We start from the raw sequence: 19,457 nt of genomic DNA, 5'->3' as shown, positions 1-19,457 counted from the left end.
GCGGAACCACTTGGTAAACTGACATGATTCAAGTGCAGGTTGCTGTAAACTCACAAGATTCTGAGCTCAGGCCACTAAAGGTTGCCTGAGGCCAGTCACCTCCAGCGAAACCAATTTGAGAATTCGGCAACCTATTGAACCGACATGACACATTCCGTGACCCACGGGGTACAATTCGTTCCGTTAGCTCCCCAAGGGGTACAAAATTCCAGCATGAAAAAATATTTTTGTTGTGCTGATTTTTGAACTATTGGCTATGGTCAAAGATTCAGGGAGAGAGAAAAATGCAGGGATCATTTCGTTAGTGCTGAGTTTAGAAGCATTTCCATCTTCGATACCTTCACATACAGCGAAAAAAGACTCCAGGTTCACACCCTTACGTTGGCTGCGGCTTCCTTGATTTGCTCGATCGTGAACACCCCAAAGAAGCTGTCATCTATGACCCCGTTGATCACGGCGTAGGCGACATCATCCACGCTCACGGGGGGTGCAAGGACTAGGTCAGAAGCAGGCAGCGAGCTCAACGGTTTGGTGAAATTTTCAACCGAGGAAAGTAGCTTCTCTAATGGTTGTCCGACAGTGTCGAGCGGTATCTCAAAGCCGTTTACTTTCCTTTTACCGTAAATGAAGCCTGGCCTCAACACAACACCTGTAAAAGAAAAGTAGGTTTGATAGATGACAAGAATATATAAAATTTGGGAGAAAATCTCAGGATAAATGGTGTGAACTGTTAAGTGTTTCTAACCTGAGGCTGGGTATTTGGAGAGGACTTCAGACTCGGCCTCTCTCTTACCAGTGAAGTAACCCGAGCTCAGAAGAAAGGATGGAAGATTGTAATCATGAACAGAGATTAAAATGAACTTTGGGACTCCTGTAAGAGAACACATGAAGATACTTACTATATGCTCTTTTATTTATACAATCCAAAAAGGAAAGGATAAGGTAAAAATAATAATCCACCTCATGTCATTCCTTGAGAAGATTAAATCAACTCTAACCAAATGCTACAACTTAAAACTTTGATTTTAGAAGTTATAGATTACCATATTCCTACAGTTTAGATTCTGATGAAATTAAAGGTAGATGTGTTGGTTGCACTAAATAGACATAACTTTCAAAAAAGCAAGAAGGTTCGTTACCATCTTCCTTTAGGCTCCTATACTTTTTTAAAACGAAAGTTGGGTTCCTATCATTTCAGTGCCACCAAGAGTATTACAAATAGTTGTCAGTTGCAGGATTTATTGGGCTATCTGGGGGAAAAATGAGTCAAAATCTTATCCTTTCCAAATGCTTAGCCCCATAAAATAAAAACAAAGCGTCTTTCTATGCAGCTGTTTGAATAATCTTAGTTAACTCACATCAATCTCCTGAAAAAAATTGTCAATATAGAACGTACTTGCATACAAATTGGCATATCACCATCATAGTGCATTACATAATACTTACCATATTCTTTTGCAGCATTTACTGCTATAACATTTGCCTCGCCATTTATCCTTTTCATTTGTTCTTCATTGCCAAATCCTCCAAGGGTAGACACAACAGCAGTAGCCCCAACCAATACTTCATCCCATCTTGCATAGAAAACATCTCCTACATCACATTAAGATGCCTTAACTGAATGATAGAGTGCCACACAACATGTAAATCACAATATCTTGAAAGTCAGATATCGCCATGTGGGTCTGCCACATATTTACAGGAACAAGGTTGTAAGGAAATGCAGTCTCTGTTGCACTTTGTTAAACCATTTTTTTCACAAATAAAGATACTTGTATAAGCCAGTGAGCAAGGCCAAAATAAACAGTCTTATATAACTAGGTTTACATTATTTTGCAATAGCTTATATATGTCTCAGAACTCAGAAGCAACCGGACATCATTAAAAGATTGTACAAACTAAAAAATTTCTCATATCCATTTTATTTGAATGTCCAAAACAAGCACAATAGACTGAAGTCAGTACATAATGTATTTCTCACAGAACTGCTATTAATATACTTCCTCTGTCCCAAAAAACAAGTCATTCTAGGTTTGTCTTAAGTCAAACTTTCTCAACTTTGACCAAAATTATAGAGAGAAGTTTATGGCATCAAATAGGTATATTATAAAAATATATCTCATGATAAATCTAATGACATTTATTTAATACCATAAATATATGTAGTTTTTTTCTATAATCTTGGTCAAACTTAAAAAAGTTTGACTTAGGACAATCCTAAAACGACTTGTTTTTTGGGACGGAGGGAGTATATGATAATTTCATTACTTAATTATTATGATTCTCCATTCAATTGTGTCCTCAATCACTTGATAAAGGTATAATTTGGGAGACAAACTATCAATCAATTAAAATCAACAGTAACACCACACTAGACATAACAAGTTAGGGGAGTCAAGTAACATTAGGGATCCAACACTAGTAAACTTGTAACGGCATCTTAAGCTTACCTGCTAGCCAATTTACTTGATCAACCCAGGAGTCTGAGTAAGATGGTCTTCCTGACCTGCCCATCAACACATAATGAAGAAGAATGTGTAAATGTCACCAGATGCAGGTTAGGCACCCAGAAGCACTGTAAGGATAACCTTTCATGTTTCATTAGCAGGCAGAGATTAATGACCCAATTTGGTAAAATAAAGGGACCGATGAAGAAATCAATAGATGGGGAATCTAAACTTAAGAGTTACTGAATAGTGGATTGATTTCCATGTTGCTTCTACAGGGTATACAGCACAGAAATGTTGATAACATGCAGAGGAAAAAAGGTACCTGCTCAAGCTCACAACCTCAATGCCTTTAGAAACAGCAGCTTTGCAAATCGCAGAACCAACGAATCCACTTCCGCCCAACACCACAATCTGCAACCGTCGAGAAACAGTTCAGAACGGTGGGGGGAAATCAGCTTAATAACCTAACGAAGACTGAATGGTATGGAACTTCAGCTGCTCAAATCCATGCCTTCTCGGTCTTCACATCAGCGACAATATCGATCGGGTTGGAGGAGAAGTCCTCCCTGACGTCCGACGCGGCGAACCTACACTTGGTACGGAGCCTGCGCGATCAAGAGAAATCAAACCATGTCACCGCGAAACTTTGCAGAAAACGAGGAGAGCACGCGCCGGGTGAGAGAGGGAGAAGGGATGGGGGACAAGATAACCTAGAGAATGGGGCCGCGGCGGTGGGGGTGGGAGCTGTGCGGACCGACGCCGCCGCGGGCGCGCACCGGCGTGGGGAAAGCGGCGGGCTCGCCAGCGCCGGTGGCCGGACGAGCAGCGGCGAGGGGGCCATGGTCTCCGCCGCTCGATGGACCGGGGCTGCTGGAGGTGTGAGCGCGAGGGCGCAACGCGAGCAGGCGACGCCGGGAACGGCCGGCCGGTAGGTGGTGGCGCAGGGCGCGGCCGCGTGGGGCGGCGGGGAGCAGTGGGCTGGCTCGCGTTTCCGGTGGCTGTGGGGCTTGCAGGAGTTGGAGGTGAGGCGTCCCGCTGCCACGTCGCTCGCTTGTTTTCCTGTGGATTTTGCTCGGAAACGACGAAACAAAACGGGAAAGGCGTGACGAACTGTCCTGGTCCGATTGGACGGCTGGGATGTTTCGATGCTGTTTTTTTCTTTTTTGCAACGGACTCAGGGCTCCGGGTATACCGACAGGAGACTGACAGGCTGAGAAATGAAGATCACTCATATCTGAAGTGTGAATCTTCAGTTTCAGTATTGCAACTATTCAGCAAATTATGTACAGCACAATTGTTTCTCATGAGGTGCATGAAAAATCGATATTGTTTTCAGTACAAGAAAGAATTACAGGATATCTGCACAACGTAAATCTAATCAAACAAATCAATAGAAAGGAATCAACTTTATCTGAAATCTGGTCGTCAGATTTTGCCTGCCCATCAAATGATACTTCAATACAACAACTTGCTCTCCTTCAGGAAGTTCAATTCGCTTGAGAAAAAATGCAGCGAACCCCAAGCTTCCAAGAACAGCTTTTTGAACATGCCTTCTGTCACATCAACCTTTGGTACTGACTACCACAAGTCCACAACGAACTGAATCTGCAAGACTGCATAAAGAACCGAACTCCAACTTCACTAATCCTTTTCTTGGCTCTGAGAAGAATCTACCTGCCCCCATAGCGTCTCCGCGTAAATCTTCTCCTCTTCCTTCTCTTGTTGAGAACAATCAGACAGCTCGACCTCCTGCTCATCGTCTTCATCTGGCACATCTTCGTCAGTATCATCTGACAAGTCTACAACATCGTTACTCTGCAGAACACAAGCTTCAGCCGCAGCCTCTCGCATGGCCAACCGAGTCGCTGGCCTATCACTCCCCTTATATCGCGGCGGAGGCACAACAAACGGTAGGGTGATGCCCTCAATCCTGTGCTTACTTTCACTTGCTTGCTTTGACTTGCCTGGTGGTGGAGAAATGAGTATGATGCCGAGCTCATAGTTACAAACGTGCAGCCTTGGACCAGGAGGTGCTGCTCTGACTTCATTAGGATTTGCTCTGGAGGGAGGAGAAAGGACTTGCCCCCATGCTGCTGGACTGAAATTGTGAGACCCACAGTAAGTCCAGCCAAATGAATGTCCCCCAGGACGAGCCTCAAAGCGTCTTTGAGCAACCTGACATAGAGTAGTGTCACTGCCATAGCCCAAGTTTATGTAAGAACATTTAATTTAACTTTTTCAGGCAGTATCTATATTATGCAACAATGACTCAAGGTAAACAGCAGCAAGTTAGTCACGTAGGATGCTTCTATCCAAGTTGATGGTAGATAGCTTATCCCAAAAAGGATGAAAATCAAGAGAATTAGCCGTCAGTTGAAGACTTAAAGAAAAGCCATAACTGCGCCATTTCTCACCAACATCTTCACCTGACAACACATATACAATAATCAGCTGTCTCTAACATACTGTCAATGTCTTCAATCATGATAGTCTGAAACAACTGTCGTTGTGTATATCATCTCTTTGCCATTTTTAACCATCCAATATTTTTACAATAACTAAAGAACACCAAGAATGTTTAGTTCTATGATATTCCCTAAACTTATCATACCTTAACATGCATAGGATGCCCTATCCTGGCATATGGTTGAGGGATTGCATCATGAAATATGCCAGTAGATCTCAGTCTTTGCCATGTTTTCTGCAAAAAGGAAGCATGTGAGATTGGCACAAGAAATAAAATCATATGCCTTAGAGTTTCTATACAAGGGTAATCTCTAATTTTACAGTATTTTTAGCACTTGCTTCTGTAACTAGAAAAATATGACCTGTCTATTTCAATGTGCAGGCTTTCCAGATTGAATATATTGCAAATAAATCATGAGTTTTTATTGGTAAATTGCTCAAAAGAGAATTCACCTCAGGTAGAGAAAGCAAATTCCGGCACAACTGGATTCCGCAAGCCCCTTTTTTCACCCTGTCAATTGTTGGAAACAACAGACTGATTGATGGCTTCTTCAGCTCATGCTTTGCTGTCCAGCAACCCCACTAGAAAAATTAAGGAACCCTTAAGTAATCATGTCCATCAAGAAAATATAAATATTCCAGTAATTAGCTAGAATACAGTAAGCTACAGGTAGTAAGTCCAGTAAGTTAAGAATTACCTCTGGATCAGACTCTTGAGAGTCAAAATCCTGATGGGGTCGTTTACCAGCAGCAGAAGCAAAGCTTGCAATGAACTGTGGATTGATTGAAGTCCCAATGGATGAAGCACCTATTAAATAATTTATCTGAAGTAAGAAACCCTTAATACAATAACTAATTACAGTAATAGAACACCAACTGTTTTCTTACTGTAGATAAAATCAGTCTCGAGTGTTTCAGGCCACTTAATGTTTGACAATACCTGCATAAAAACAATGTAATTACAATTAGAAAAACTTGGTTAATATCAGTAAAGAATAAACAGGACAGGTAGTATCAACAAGTAATAAAAGCAACTAAATGGTCATGAGGCGACTTAGAAAGTGTAAACCAAGAAACCAAACTGATCAATCAAAAGGAAATAACTGTAAAGCTGATCTGATTCCCATGAGTTTACAGTTCCTTTTCTGTTTTAGGCCCTATTGCAATAAATTGCATTGCATGTCCACACAGAGCAGTGAGAAAAAAAAGGACTAGAGACGTAATATTTGTTGCTTGACACCTTGCACAAAAGTTAAATGCAAAAGGCAGTGCAAAGGTCTCCGAAATTGAGAATTGGAAAACTTGCTCACAAATAGTGACAAAAAAACGTTGAGTTATATCAACCAGCTTCATACCACTGTTAGCCTTTGAGTAAGTATAACCACTAGTTTCAACAAAAATATTAAATCATCTTAACAAACCTCAGTTCAGAAAATATATGCTTTTGCCAAGTGAAGAACATAATTTCATTATATGAATTTCAAACCTCTTCTAGCCGCCAAAGTCCAAGGCACCGCTTCAACGATGCTATTAGTGAGCACAGTGGTGGAAAATGCTCGTCGCAGATCAGCTCTGAAATTTGAGAAAATTCTGGACCCTGAATTTCATTGAAAGAGTTTAGGATATGCTTGGAGAAGTTTCGCAGTAGTATCACAAACTTATGAAAAGGGTCTATTAAAAACTTCCTGATGTACCTTTGATACATACAGAAGCAACTGCACTTTTGTATTAGTTACTCCAAATGCAGCCTCCAAGGCTTCTCTGGGGTAGATAAATCCAGAGAAATTGAAGAATCCTGAGTCACTGAGGGGAGCTACCCACTTAGCAACCTCTCTAGGCAAGAAACCAAGTTGGACAGAACCTGCTTGAGGACACTGGTCATTGTTAATTACAAGATATAAAGGTAGCAAATTGTTGTTTTGCACATGAGCAATGAAACAAAACACGCTTTTGGAAGTGGATCCACATTCAGAAAAATACACATTTTTTGCTATGCATACCTTCCTCAGAAAAATTATGCAGATCAGCAACAAGGACACTCACGGCATTAGCATCTGCAGGTATATTGGTGTTCCTCTTCAAAATCACTTCTGTAGTTCCATGCATATTCTCACGGCATTTTCCAAGAAATGCAGATAAGGCTCTCAGTTGAGAACCAGCATTTGATGGCATATGAAACCGATGGGATAGACCAACTACAGATGTTTGCACAGAGCCAACAAATGTTCTATTTGCAGATTTCGTGTGTAAAATATGTTTCGCCTGCAAAAAAGATCAATGGATAGTGGCTAGTTACAGGATAGGGCATCACAAATAGGATATTACTATTCTAACTGGAGCAATAGCTAGTTTTGAGTTTAGGTTAAGTTCAATTAGGCCAAAGCGTATCATTACAAACAGTATGTTGTTAGTACAATGCATTCATATGTTTGGTATTCTTACTGAAAGGCTAAACTAGAAAAGAATGCTATAATATATTAGTAAAATTAAACTTACTGAAAGGAAATAATTAGACTCCAAATAAGGAGGACTCCATGCATGTATCCCTGGTACTGAAGCAATGAGGTAGCCACCAGCTCCTTCAAAATCATACTTAGCGATCTCATTTATCCAATATGCCTGGCTAGGGACTTCATTGACCATGGATGCTATGAATGAAACTAACTGAGCAGCAAAATCAGAACTTTGTTCCTCGGTTGCACTAAAAAGTGCTGTATAGTCCAGGGATGTCCTACGGGGAAAGTCTTGCCACCACACTGTATTTGTTATAAGATGCCACTGCATAAATTATAGTTAACCTTCAGCAAGACTGTGGCAACAGAAACTAACAAGAGAAAACACGTTTTTCGGCAGAACAGAAGGATGCACAGGGTTCAAGCGTTTGAAAGCAGCAAAAAACTGACCTGCCTTGGTACTAAGTTAGCTGAAGTAACAACAACACGCATGCTGTCTTCCCTTTGTAACACTATGAGCTTTGGATGGTGGCATGCAACTCCTTGCTTCTTCCTATCCATTCCAAATGCTATCTCTTCAGGGAATTGGGGGTAACTTCAAAAGAAATAGACAGCATTAGTGTTCATTGTTCCTACCATAGAACTCAGCAAATGCAAAACTATGACACAGTGGCTGAATGGCCTCTGCCTTATGGGTTCGCAAATTGAAAGCACAAGACATTTTCTCATACAGCAACTAAACAGTACCCAAGATTGCTACTTACACTAGTAGCAGGTTAGGGTGGCTTTCAAAAGGGGCTGCCATTCTATTTTCACTGCTCGCACTCCAGCATCGTTCCTTGTTGTGGCATGCTACTGTCACGGGCAGGTGCTGTGGAATCTTGCAATAGTCAAGAAACCTGAGAACTATACAAACATTAGCATTCCAATGAAGAATTCGATCACATGTGCCAATTCTAGAAGTAAGGGGGAAAAGGACAGCAGAGAGCAGGCGCACCAGGAAATATCTGAGGTGAACGTTGCGATAAATACTCGCACCAAATTCTCCACGGGATGAAGAAGTTGAGGCAGTGTAACTCCACTGTGTGGTTCATGACCCACAAGGCGATTCAAGAAGAATGTGCTCCCATCTGAATAGCAACCCTCGTTGTGATGCTGCTCTCCATTGCCACTGCTCCATCCTGTTTTCTCTGCATTGTCATTGCCGCATCCTTTACTCCCTTGACACAGCTCAGCTTCAACATCACAACCTTTTGCAACATCAGGATGGTGTTCCAACTTGTCCTGGTCAAGCTTGCAATCATCTTGCAGCAAGTTCTCCCCGGGAACGGGATTGGTTGGATTATCCGAGCATAATTCACCAGCGCCATCCTGCCTCAATTCTTTCACTCCAGCATCTGCGCCACCATTTCCCGAACAACTTGAATCCCTCAAGATAGAAAGGGGATCTTCACTCTCGGAGATCGCCCTGAGCCGCTTCCGCAGCGACTCGGCCCTAAACGCAAGCCCCGCCTCGCAGGACCGCGCCCCCGCAGACGCACTACCCCCGCCCCCTCTGCACGAGACGAAGCTCTCCACCACGAGCCCGTACCTGGCGCCGCGCCACAGCACCGAGACATCGTCGCCGACGGCCAGCTCGGCGGGGGTCCCCGCGCGGAGAGGCCGGCCGTTGACGCTCGGAGCGCCGGAGCCAGAGAAGCGGTGTGTAAGGCGAAGAGCGCAGCCGGAGGTGCTGAGCAGGAGGTCGCGGGCGCGCCGGCGATGAGGGCGGGCGAGGAGGAGGCGGAGGCGGTAGCCCCGGCGGTGGGAGGGGGAGAGGGAATAGAGGCGGTCGGAGCGCAGGAGGAGCAGGGCGGGGGCGGGCCCCACGAGGCGGAGGTGGAAGTACCCCAGGCCGCCGGAGGTGTAGGGGTGGTCGGGCTGCGGCGGCGCCGCCGCCGCCATCGGAGGTGAGGCGTCAATGGATTACGGGCGGGAAGGAGGGGCCCGACAGCCGGGGACTAGTTGTACCTGATCCCGCCATTTATTTTGAAGGAGTGGGTGATATTTACTTCTCTCCCCCATAAAAACTATCGTATTCTGCAGCAGGGACGTGCTCGAGAAGAGGAGAGGGGATTTGATGGTAAAGAAGAAAAATAATGGAGAAGATTAGCGGTAAGGGAGGTACTGGATTGGAATAGTGTCCTCCTTGCTGGGGAAGGAGGCAGCTTTTCGATTTCATACATTTTGATCCAATATTTCAATTCTTCCTTCCCTTGGAAGATTGTCAGGTTCCGTGAACATTATCAAGTTGCACAAGGAGATTATACAGGTGGTTTGATTATAGTCACAGCTCATCAGGATTAATCACGGTGTGTAAACAAATAGCCATCTGCAACTGCAAAGTGAAAACTCCAAGGCCCTGTATTCTCTGATGAAGAAGTGAGCCTAGCCCAATTGGTTACGTGGAAGGTGTGCTAGGTTCAAGTTCCCTCTAGCTCGAATTTGAAATCCTCAACCTCCTAGGTTGATCCAATTTTTTTTTATTCTCTGACGAACCATTCCAATTTCTAGTTCCAGAATCAAGACAACACGCACCCTACATATAGATACATCCTTATACAGGTAATCCCCACTAGCTGCAATTCACTTATGATAGCAGCAGCATCTCAATTATTTTGTAATTCACATTGCAATTCACACGTGAGCCACTCTATTTCTGCCCAGGTTAATCTACAAGACTAAAAGACATGTTTTCCCGTGGTGTTCTTCACTTTAGCAGGGTAATTACTCCAATTTAGGAGAGCATATCGATGCCATTATAATGATTTACTTGTGCCACACAGCATATCTGTCTCCAGAGGCCGCCAGCCTCCACTCCGGATCGCTTGGGCACCATGACCCATCCCCGATCTTCATGCACAACTTCTCGTTGATGATTGCAGAGTACAGGTCTGACCTTGCCTCCAATATTTTGACTGAGGAACGGCTATGTATGTCTTGACATTTTCTGATCTGCATCTGGATAAAAAGCATTTGAAACTTAGGACTTGCAGGATATTTGAGGTTCATCATTAGTTGTGTGGTTCCCCTTCTTCCTTTAGTGTTACCATTTTCCATATTTGCCATTCTTTGTAAAATCTGTACTCCTAATGAAATAGCAGAGATCCTGCTGGTTTTCTTTAAAGAAAAGGAAAAGAAAAGGGCAGCTACGTAAAGGAAGGGATACAGAGGTACAAGCAGCATACCAGTTTGGCAATTTCGTCATGGAGAGACTGTCCCTGGTCGTAGAAGTGATCATAGAACACCGTGGGGATGCCAGGGTGGGTGAGTATATAGGCATATCCCTAAAGATCATCAGGTTATACATGTGTCAACCAACAATTAGACTTATAGAAAAAATAAGCTAGTCTAAAACATATGATTTGGTGAGTGAATATGTTGATAAAAAAATCATTCAGGAGTGTTAAAAGCTGCTAGAGCCATTACAAAGGAAATTAAACTCTCTAAGATCATAAAGGTGATACTTCCATATACAAAATGTGATCAATACATATTATTAGATTCTGGTGAAACTAAGGCTGTGAAAACATAAAACTAAGAGTCCATAGTATACCTCCATAATATGATCAGATGGGAAAGGCCAATGACCCTGAAATTATCAGCATTTCTATTAGTACATCTGAACACTTCCAGGCACATGTTAACACAGCCAAGCTGGCCTTGACCAAAGAAGGATGACAGAATGAGTATTTACCTGAGTTGACCCAGTGTCATGATTTTCAATAAACGTAACTGATCTTGAAGGCCACCATCCCATCACACCAGGTGGCTTTCCTTCCGGATCTCGCAACCGCCACAACTCTCCTTTGACAGCTTCCTGATTGAAACAACATTAAATACTCAAATAAATCACTTAAGACAAATGTTAGCTCATGCAACAGGATTTCATTCCTGACCTGAAGAATACCCTTTGTTGTGAAATCAAATGCAGCACAAAGTCCTCCAGTGCTATCTATCCAATTAATGATCCTCTGCCTGTGGTTATCTGCCAGGAAAAAGAAACTTTTGAATATACTAAACAGGCAAACATACACTATCAAAATAAGGCTAGGAAACATGCTTCAAATTTGAGGAAGCAGTTTTGACACTTCATTTGGATTCGTCCGTATTCATGTTCTGAAAGGCAATCGTATTAATTTCCTTGAATTTGCAATTGTAAATTAACCCCAACATGTCAGGCACAGCTTCTAGAGTTGGCGACCAGGAGTAAAGCAGTTGAAGACACAGCCATGACAACAGATAATAATATTAAAAGGGAAACATCTTCAATTGAAGAAAATGTTTTAGATTGCAGCAACAGGCTTATATCAACGCGGTCACTATTCATGCCTGCATGCTTAGGCCAGAGCTACATCACTAACTAAAGTAATCAGTAAGAATGTTATTATAAATCTCTTACCCTGATTGTAGTTCAATCGGTAATCAGGTGGGCTATATTCACAGCTATCCCAGTATTCTCCAACTGCAAAAAGAGGTTTTGATTCCTCAATGTATTCTTTCACAAACTTTGCTGCATAACTGCACTAAACAAAAAAGGTCGACAAATCAGCATGTTAGCAATGCCAAGTATCAGGTTGGCAGTTAGTTTATTTTTTTTTCATAGTGGATACTAATCTAGCCAATCAACTATTTACCCTTTCGTGAAATCAAAGCGGAAATCTTGAAAACCAACAGATTTCCGGAGCCAGATCAGCCATTCAATAATATCTTTCCGTACAAATGTCTGTGTATGATCTATGTTGGGAACCCCATTAAAGTTATCCCCAGTGCTCTTGTTCCCCTGATAGAGAAGTTGCATCGAAGTTATGTACAGCTTGAGAGTAGAAAATATACATAAAAAAACAGTGCTATGTAAAAGGTCAAAACAAGAACAGGTCAACTAAATTACCTTCCCACCAGAACAAGATGTAACAGCATGTTCATCCCACGATATTGGGATGCCATCGTAGCGATTGTACATGCCATTGGATCCTTGAGTAGTCCCAATTCGATGGTTGATAACAACATCTGCCATAGCCCTTATATGATGTTCATTCATTTTATGAAGCAATGATTTCAGCTCTGGCAGAGAACCATAAGAAGAGTCAAGGCAGTACAGGTTCTGCGGTAGATAGCCTGCGAAAGAACATGTCAGACCTCAGACCTAAGCTCTCTGAAATATGCATCGTGTAAGAGAGGGTGTTGCCTAGCTTACCCTCTTGAGATAATGACTGAGTTGGTGGAGGAAGCCATGCTGATGTAAACCCCGATTCTGCCATATCAGTAACTTTATCCTCTAACTTACTCCACCAGTTATGCTTATTTGATTCCCAGTTAAAAGCCTAGCACATAGCCGGTGAGAATTATGTAAGAGAACTTAAGCTTGTTTGTTCAATCTACATTTTAGCTGTAACAGAGGGCATAGTCATGTTGCCAGAGTCATGCAGTAAGCACTCACATCTACATTCAACTACAATCATGTTCAAGGGAAAAAATTATTCAACTATAATCCCAGTAGGTGACCCATAAAAAGATAACCATAGCTTATGACAAGGCATAAATGAGAAGTTATGTATAGTAGAGTCATCTTTCATTCCCTGGCCAATTAGCATCTAACTACATTCGAGTGGCTTCTTTATGGGCTTGCACAACTGAATATAAATTTAGCAACATGAAGAGCAATCCAGTAGCACTTTGATCCTTAGAACGATAGCAAGAGACAGGCTTGGGACATATATTCTCACCTGGAATAAGATTTCCCTTCCATTCTTAATGATCCCACCTGCCAATAAAATTCACGAGACAGCAACAAAATTTGTGAAAAGCCCGATCAAACGGCGAAAAACCACACGAAATGTAAGAGAAGCAATATGCCGAGCGCCGCAAACATAACCACGGGAATACGAAAACAGACAAGGGAAGGTGCAAGGTTCGGGAATGTACCATGGCGAGCCGCCTGTTCTTCGAATTTATCGTCCGAAACCTGCACAGTTTTATCATTTCAGCGCATCGTCAGAACTAGCAGAGTGATCAGTGCGTCAAGCCGTCGAGAAACGGCATTATACGATATGATAGGACACGGCAGGTGCCCGTGAACTCACCATCTGGCCCATCCAAACTCAGACCAAACTGAAGCAGCTGGCGCGGCGCACTCAGCTAGAGCCTCTAATGACCACTGCCACCGACGACGGACGCTGCAGACGCCTTCAGCAACATATGTAGCCGCGCGGGAGGCGTGGCGCAGACCCCCGTGCGGGGCACGCGCAACGAGGCGCCGCTCGGCGCGAGGCGGCCACTTGCGCGCGGGTGCCCCTGGAATCCGCAGCACCAAACCCCGACGGCCGCCGCGCCCGCCCAATTGGTGGGCGGGGGACCGCCCGCGCCGATCGGATAGGCTCGGCGGCGGGCGGTGGGCGGCTGGCTAGGTCTGAAGGCCGGCGAGAATCCGAGAACTACTCACGACTGCGGCTGCGATCTTTGAATTTGTTCTTGCCGTTGCTGATCTGCTGGGGAAGGAAGGTCGATTAGCTTTGCTTGCACCGCTAGGCTTCAATTTGGTTCTGCCGGTGCCATGGATGAAAGAGTGGAGTGGGAATCTGTGATTGGGGTGGTGGCGATTGCGGGTGCGGACTGCGGAAGGGAATTTTGGGGATTTTTTTAGTTTCTTCGGGGACGATTAGTCAAAAAGGGAAAAGGAAAAAGTCAAGGGATTGAGGAAGAAAGGAAGTGGATCGCAAGATGATGCCCATCATCTGGCCCATAGAAAGATTGGAAATGATGGGCCAAATCAACCAACCCTGTTTAGCCCATACGGGCACTTCAACAGCATCAGCAAGGCCCCGAATGTATATAAACTAGAAAGCGCTGGGCGGGCCCAATTTAGCCCATACTGCACGTGATGATGGATTAGTCCCCCTCTCCACACGGTTGTGTGGTCGCGCGGGCTCGCAGAACACACACCCCCACGCCTCCCCCCACACACACACAGCTCCCTCCGTTAGATCGTTTAGACTTTTCTGCAAGTGTAATCTTTACTTATACATTAAAATATAGTGTACTTCTATATACATAAATAAATTTATAGATTAAAACAATCTACATCTTGAAACGAAGGAAGTATTAAAAAATGTTACTTGTGGGTTCTTACTGATTCGCACTTTGAGAACAAAGTTTCTTATCCTTGTTTCGACCAGCGTGCAAATTATGGCCATAATTTTCATAGCTTTTATGAATGGAAAGTGAGAAATGTTTTAGCTTTTCTACGTTCATAGCGAAAACGATGCTTCTAGATATTTTTTTCTAGCGCTAGCCATCACAAACCTGCACCCAGAAGCAGTAGCAACGTATACACTCGCAAGGGAAAAAGATAAAAAGAAAAGGATATATAATGCCAGCAAGTAAGCAACAGTGCGTCAGGCATAAGGTGATGGTGATCCAGACCAACCATGGCAGCACGCGTGCACGCATGTACACTTTACTTTGCACCTGTCCCCGCCCGGGAGCTCGATCACGCTGTCTGCCTGGCAATGCATGATGGGCAACGCTATCTGCAACAGCAGAAGCGTGCAAGGAAGAAGAGACTGGAGCAGGCATCATCATCTCACTACCGATCGATGGCACCTCGTCATGGGCCGCTCGAGTGGTCTCGACCAGCAGCAACGCCATCCATCCATCCACACGGGCCCGCCCGGTGCACGCACCGGCAGGCTGTAGCATACGCTTTTGGACCCCTCGCTCCGCCACTTGGGCAGCTTAGGTAGCTTCACCATCACCCTCCGTGCGACTCCATCCACCACCCACAGCAAAAGAGATAAAGGAGCGAGCGAGCAAAGGAATTGAGTTCCCTCCCTCCTCTCCAAAGACCGTCCATCCAGCGATCCATGCATGCACCACCATTCCACCACCGATTGTGGCATGCCAGCCAAAGGCGATCTCCGACCAATCGGTCCGCCAGACATCATTGGCTATCTTCCCTAATGCCTAGCCCTATTCCGTGCGTGGCTAGATTGAGACTGCAGATGGATAAAAAGATTCCGGAATGTAACCACTGCACCGAAATCTATCTGAAGCGAGAGATCATGGGTGAGATCAGGCAAAGGTGTGTGCCTAGTTCGTGCGATGTGTGAGCTAGTGCGGTGGTGACTGGTCAGGCACCATCGATCGATCGATCCATCGACCGGTGCGTCTCTCTCATCTTTCGCCAGCATAAGTATAGGGGGGCCGGCTGGCCATGCTATACGCATTGCATTGCTGCTATCCTTTCTTTAAGTGGGTCATGCATCACGCACAATGCAAGAGCTTGGAAAAGGAGATGCAACGAACGCGAGTATGCAGCTAACGCAAGTGAACGTGTAGAGAACTCGGACCCGTCACTCACACCTGCATATTCGCATGCATGTCACTTTTAGCAGCAACTTTTGGCCCGGGCAAGATTTGTTTGTTCGTTTCAGTCAGAGTCAGAGCTCGGAGGGAGCAAAGCCACCAGCCACGCATCATCCATGGACCGTGGGGTGCTCCACCAGGTGCGTGAGTGAGTGCCCTTTTTTCCACTTTGGCTAGCAGCCCGGCCCAGGTTCTCATTTCGTAGGCTGAAGATCGCCGAGACCTAAACAACGATCACATCGATTGGAAACGCCCTAGCTCTTGTTTTCTTCTCTCCTTTCTTTATCTTTTTTAAGAGATGGATCGATCGAGTCGAATATGCCACCTACACTACATGGGCACATAATCAGGGCCTCCACTCTCGCTGGGGGGCATCGAGTGTAGCTTAGGCTGATTCGTGCTCGCGCACTACTAGTGTCGTCGTCCTGTCTGGATTCACAATATTCCTTGCATTTTCCGCGGTTCAGACGGCATCAAAAGGGCACATGCTTCATGAGTTCTTCGGATAATGCTAGCTACTGACCGAAGTGGGTGCTTAGGATGGCGACGCCGCACCACCGCTGCTTTTCGCGACGTTTCTCAAGCAACTGAGGCGTACTGACCATTTGAAAGCTCTTAGAAATTTCCACGGAAATGCATGTACTGCTCCAAAAAAGATGCGGGTGCTCAAGTGCTTTTACTTGTCCATTATTTCAACAAGTTGCGTATCGACAAAAGACCGAATGCCTAATAACAACATAAAATGTGAAACCAATCTGCACCCAGGGAGTTTCTCATCACAGAGCTTCGTCTCGCCGCATCTCCCTTTCCACCGGCCGTCTCGGGTCATCTGTCTCGGCTCGATCTAGCTAGAACCCTCCCCGGCCCCCTGCCAGGATCTTTATTCGTTCCACGCATGATGTGTTCCACTTCGATATCATTTTTCCAGGCCGGGGAGCAATCATACATCAAAGCGCGGCAAGAATGCCACCGGCCGGCCGGCCGACGTCGTCGTCGTCGTCCCCCAGCCACAGCCGCGACACGTACGATTCCATTTGGATAACTATTCGGCCCCATCCACACCCAACGATCCATCAGTTTCGTCGATGGATTCGTCTTCTCCGCTTTGCTTTCCTTCGCGTACGTAGCCGAAGCAGCGCTTCGTCGTTGTTCTCTCTCCCGCGTTCCATCTCTTCTTTTTCGCCTCTCGAGTCTCCATCAGCACAAGACCGATGGATCGATTGATGCCGGTGTCCAGCTAGCATCTACAGTATACCATCATGCATATCCAAGCAATAATCGAAGGAAGCTAGACGAGAGGAATCTATGGAAGTACGATCAGATAGTAGCCGCCGAAGCTGGATGGAATAATTATCTCTCTCGCTTGATTGAGTTTACATATGCCTAAACGTACCAGGAGTAAGGTCCTATTTGGTTCAAGTGACTAAAAGAACTAAATGCTGTGATAAGATTACCATGCTACCCCTGTAACCTCTCCACGTCAGTTGCCATTGTAACCCTGTTCATTCCACACATTTTCACCCGGCACGAACCTCTTGCTCCCGATTTGCTGCCTTTCATCACGTGATCAACACAGGCTGTCGTGAGAGTTTCTCTTGATGATCCTCTATTATTTTGTGCAACTACCCATCCGGCCATTCCCCACCACATGCCCCTCCCATTCCTCGTCTCCTTCGCCTCGTCACGGCCAAGAGGAGCGGCAGGGTGCAGCTCAGTCCGAAGGGGTGGCGGTCGGTCCCCGTGGCGGCGCGCTGCCCGTCCCGGAGGAGGTGGCGGTCAGGTAGGGGGAGCGCAGGGGTCGCGCGGGACCGGCGGGGGTGGGAGGACTTGGGGGCGGCGGATCTGGGGGGGAAGGGCGCAGCCAACGATGGTTGGGCGCGGCCAAGAAGAGCGGCGGGGCGCAACTCAGTCCGGAGGGGCGGCGGCCGGTCCCCGTGGCGGCGCACTGCCCGTCCCTGAGGAGGTGGCGGCTAGGTTGGGGGAGTGCAGGGGCTGACAGGGATGGGAGGACTTGGGGGCGGCGGATCCGACGGGGGAAGGCGCGGCCGGCGATGGTTGGGCGCGGCTGCCGGCGTGGAGGATGGATCGAGCGACGCCGGGTTGGGGGAGGACGGGGTCTGGCGGCGGGGGTGGGAACAGTCGGGGGGAGGGTGCGGGGGTAGGGGGCATCCAGAGTTCATTTTAGAAGTTTTTGGGAGGGGTGGGAGGACTAAATTCTAAAATTTTTAGTCACGTTTTAATCAGTTTGTTTGACTATTTAGTCACCTTTTAGTCCATTTCATTTTAGGAGGTGCCGAGGTGGGAATAAAAAGGCCCTAAGCACGGGGCAACCGCGCAAGGGCTCTAGCTACGGACGTTTCTGTTCCTCGAGGTTGGGTCAGAATCGGAATCAGATCGTTGCATTGCCAGTGCCAGGAAAGCATATCGATGCATGGTGCCCAAGCAAAGCATAATTCCATGAAGACAAGGAGAAAAAAACATGGAACAATTGCCTCGAGAATTTTGCATCGACTTTGCAAGAAGCGCGCATCGATCGACACACCGATAGGAGTTGACTCACTTTTTGTGGAAAATCCAGGCCTGTATCGATCGGCAGAAACCTAATTCCATCCTACGTGCGGATAGCTTTACTTCTTTTACGAAAAGGTAGGCGCAATGGAACTATGGAACAACCAACCTTTGGCATGGGAGCGGGACCACCGGAGAGCTAGCAGCAGGAGCTATGAAAGCAAAGAAAAGCACCAAAGCGAGGCAGTCACGAGGTTTTTATTCTTTCTCTTCCTTCCTTCCTTTCTTTTCTTTTTTGAGATATCCTTTCTTTCCTTTTTTCTTTTTTTAGAAGAAGAGAAGGGAGAGAAGCAGTCACGGATGCCCTGCCGGATGGGCACCGACCGTTGAGTGTCGATGCTGATTTGGACTGCGCTCTCCTTCTCTTTCCACGGTGGAGGGCCCACGACGGCACGCATCACAGATTTTATTCAACGGGCGGCCCATTTAACGGGCTGATCCCCGCGCCGTTTCGTGCGTGAGGCCCACGCTCCAGCACCCGAGTAGGTCGCCTTTTTTCTCCTTTGCGGGGAAAAGCGCGCACAGGCCCGCTTTTCCAGGCGCTGCGAGTACTGCACTGCATCGCGGGATTCGGTCCGGGCCAGATAGGAAGTGCTTGCCACTAGCTAGCGCTTCCTGCTATTGGCTGGGGGACCAGCAAAGCCAAATGTGAAGACAAAAGGTGACATATAATTGCGCAACACGCACGTCTATTTTTGACACTTTGTTTACTCCATCTTTTTAGGTTCCCAAACCCTAATCTAACAAAGCACTACTAGCCCCTGATCTTATTCTTAACGTCCTAGTGGGGTTCTACTAGGCTTTAGCCTTTTTGTGTACTTCGTGGTTTTTTATGACCGCGGACCCGGAGATAAAAATTGTGTTGCGGCACTCCAATGATGTGCAACTTCAAGAGGGCTAAACCCTTTAGAGTCCACTAGGGATTTTCTTTACTCATAATATAGAAATTCTCGTTTCCAGTCTCAGTTATTTACCCTTGCTTGTGAAGCATAACACCATCTTTTGTCAAATCAACATATTCAATTGTAGTATTCGAATTACAAAGGTTGCTAATCTTGCAGGTTTATATGGGTGGCGCAACACATCGTAGTACTAGGTAGTACAGCACTCCGTATGC

The 19,457-nt window shown here is 45.7% G+C and overlaps 2 protein-coding genes across 2 annotated transcripts; both read right to left on the bottom strand.

The window, feature by feature from the left end:
* Window positions 1–114: 114 nt before the first annotated feature.
* LOC101774131 (uncharacterized protein At1g32220, chloroplastic) lies at window positions 115–3,494 on the bottom strand. The gene is made up of 7 exons (XM_004975447.3): window positions 3,161–3,494; window positions 2,962–3,055; window positions 2,773–2,861; window positions 2,451–2,506; window positions 1,447–1,593; window positions 746–871; window positions 115–649 (listed from the first exon to the last, which is right to left on the bottom strand). Exons 1-7 carry the CDS (start codon window positions 3,289–3,291, stop codon window positions 369–371), a joined length of 924 nt encoding a protein of 307 aa, XP_004975504.1. The 5' UTR covers window positions 3,292–3,494; the 3' UTR covers window positions 115–368.
* Window positions 3,495–3,683: 189 nt separating this feature from the next.
* On the bottom strand, window positions 3,684–14,085 carry LOC101773172. Its single transcript, XM_004975444.3, is given in 24 exon segments — window positions 3,684–4,625; window positions 5,062–5,151; window positions 5,370–5,498; window positions 5,615–5,724; window positions 5,805–5,856; window positions 6,403–6,513; window positions 6,611–6,777; window positions 6,917–7,178; window positions 7,413–7,694; window positions 7,820–7,964; window positions 8,134–8,268; window positions 8,367–9,044; window positions 10,182–10,369; window positions 10,597–10,695; window positions 10,965–11,000; window positions 11,106–11,265; window positions 11,267–11,396; window positions 11,811–11,929; window positions 12,046–12,191; window positions 12,300–12,526; window positions 12,606–12,732; window positions 13,135–13,172; window positions 13,334–13,373; window positions 13,492–14,085. Coding segments are annotated over 24 exon segments (4,017 nt in total). The 5' UTR covers window positions 13,504–14,085; the 3' UTR covers window positions 3,684–4,091.
* Between the last annotated feature and the right edge of the window lie 5,372 nt (window positions 14,086–19,457).

The sequence above is a fragment of the Setaria italica genome, chromosome VII (genome assembly GCF_000263155.2).
Source record: "Setaria italica strain Yugu1 chromosome VII, Setaria_italica_v2.0, whole genome shotgun sequence".
NCBI classification, from domain to species: domain Eukaryota; kingdom Viridiplantae; phylum Streptophyta; class Magnoliopsida; order Poales; family Poaceae; genus Setaria; species Setaria italica.
Note: the sequence above shows the minus strand (reverse complement) of the source record. Positions and strands in the feature narration are given on the sequence as shown.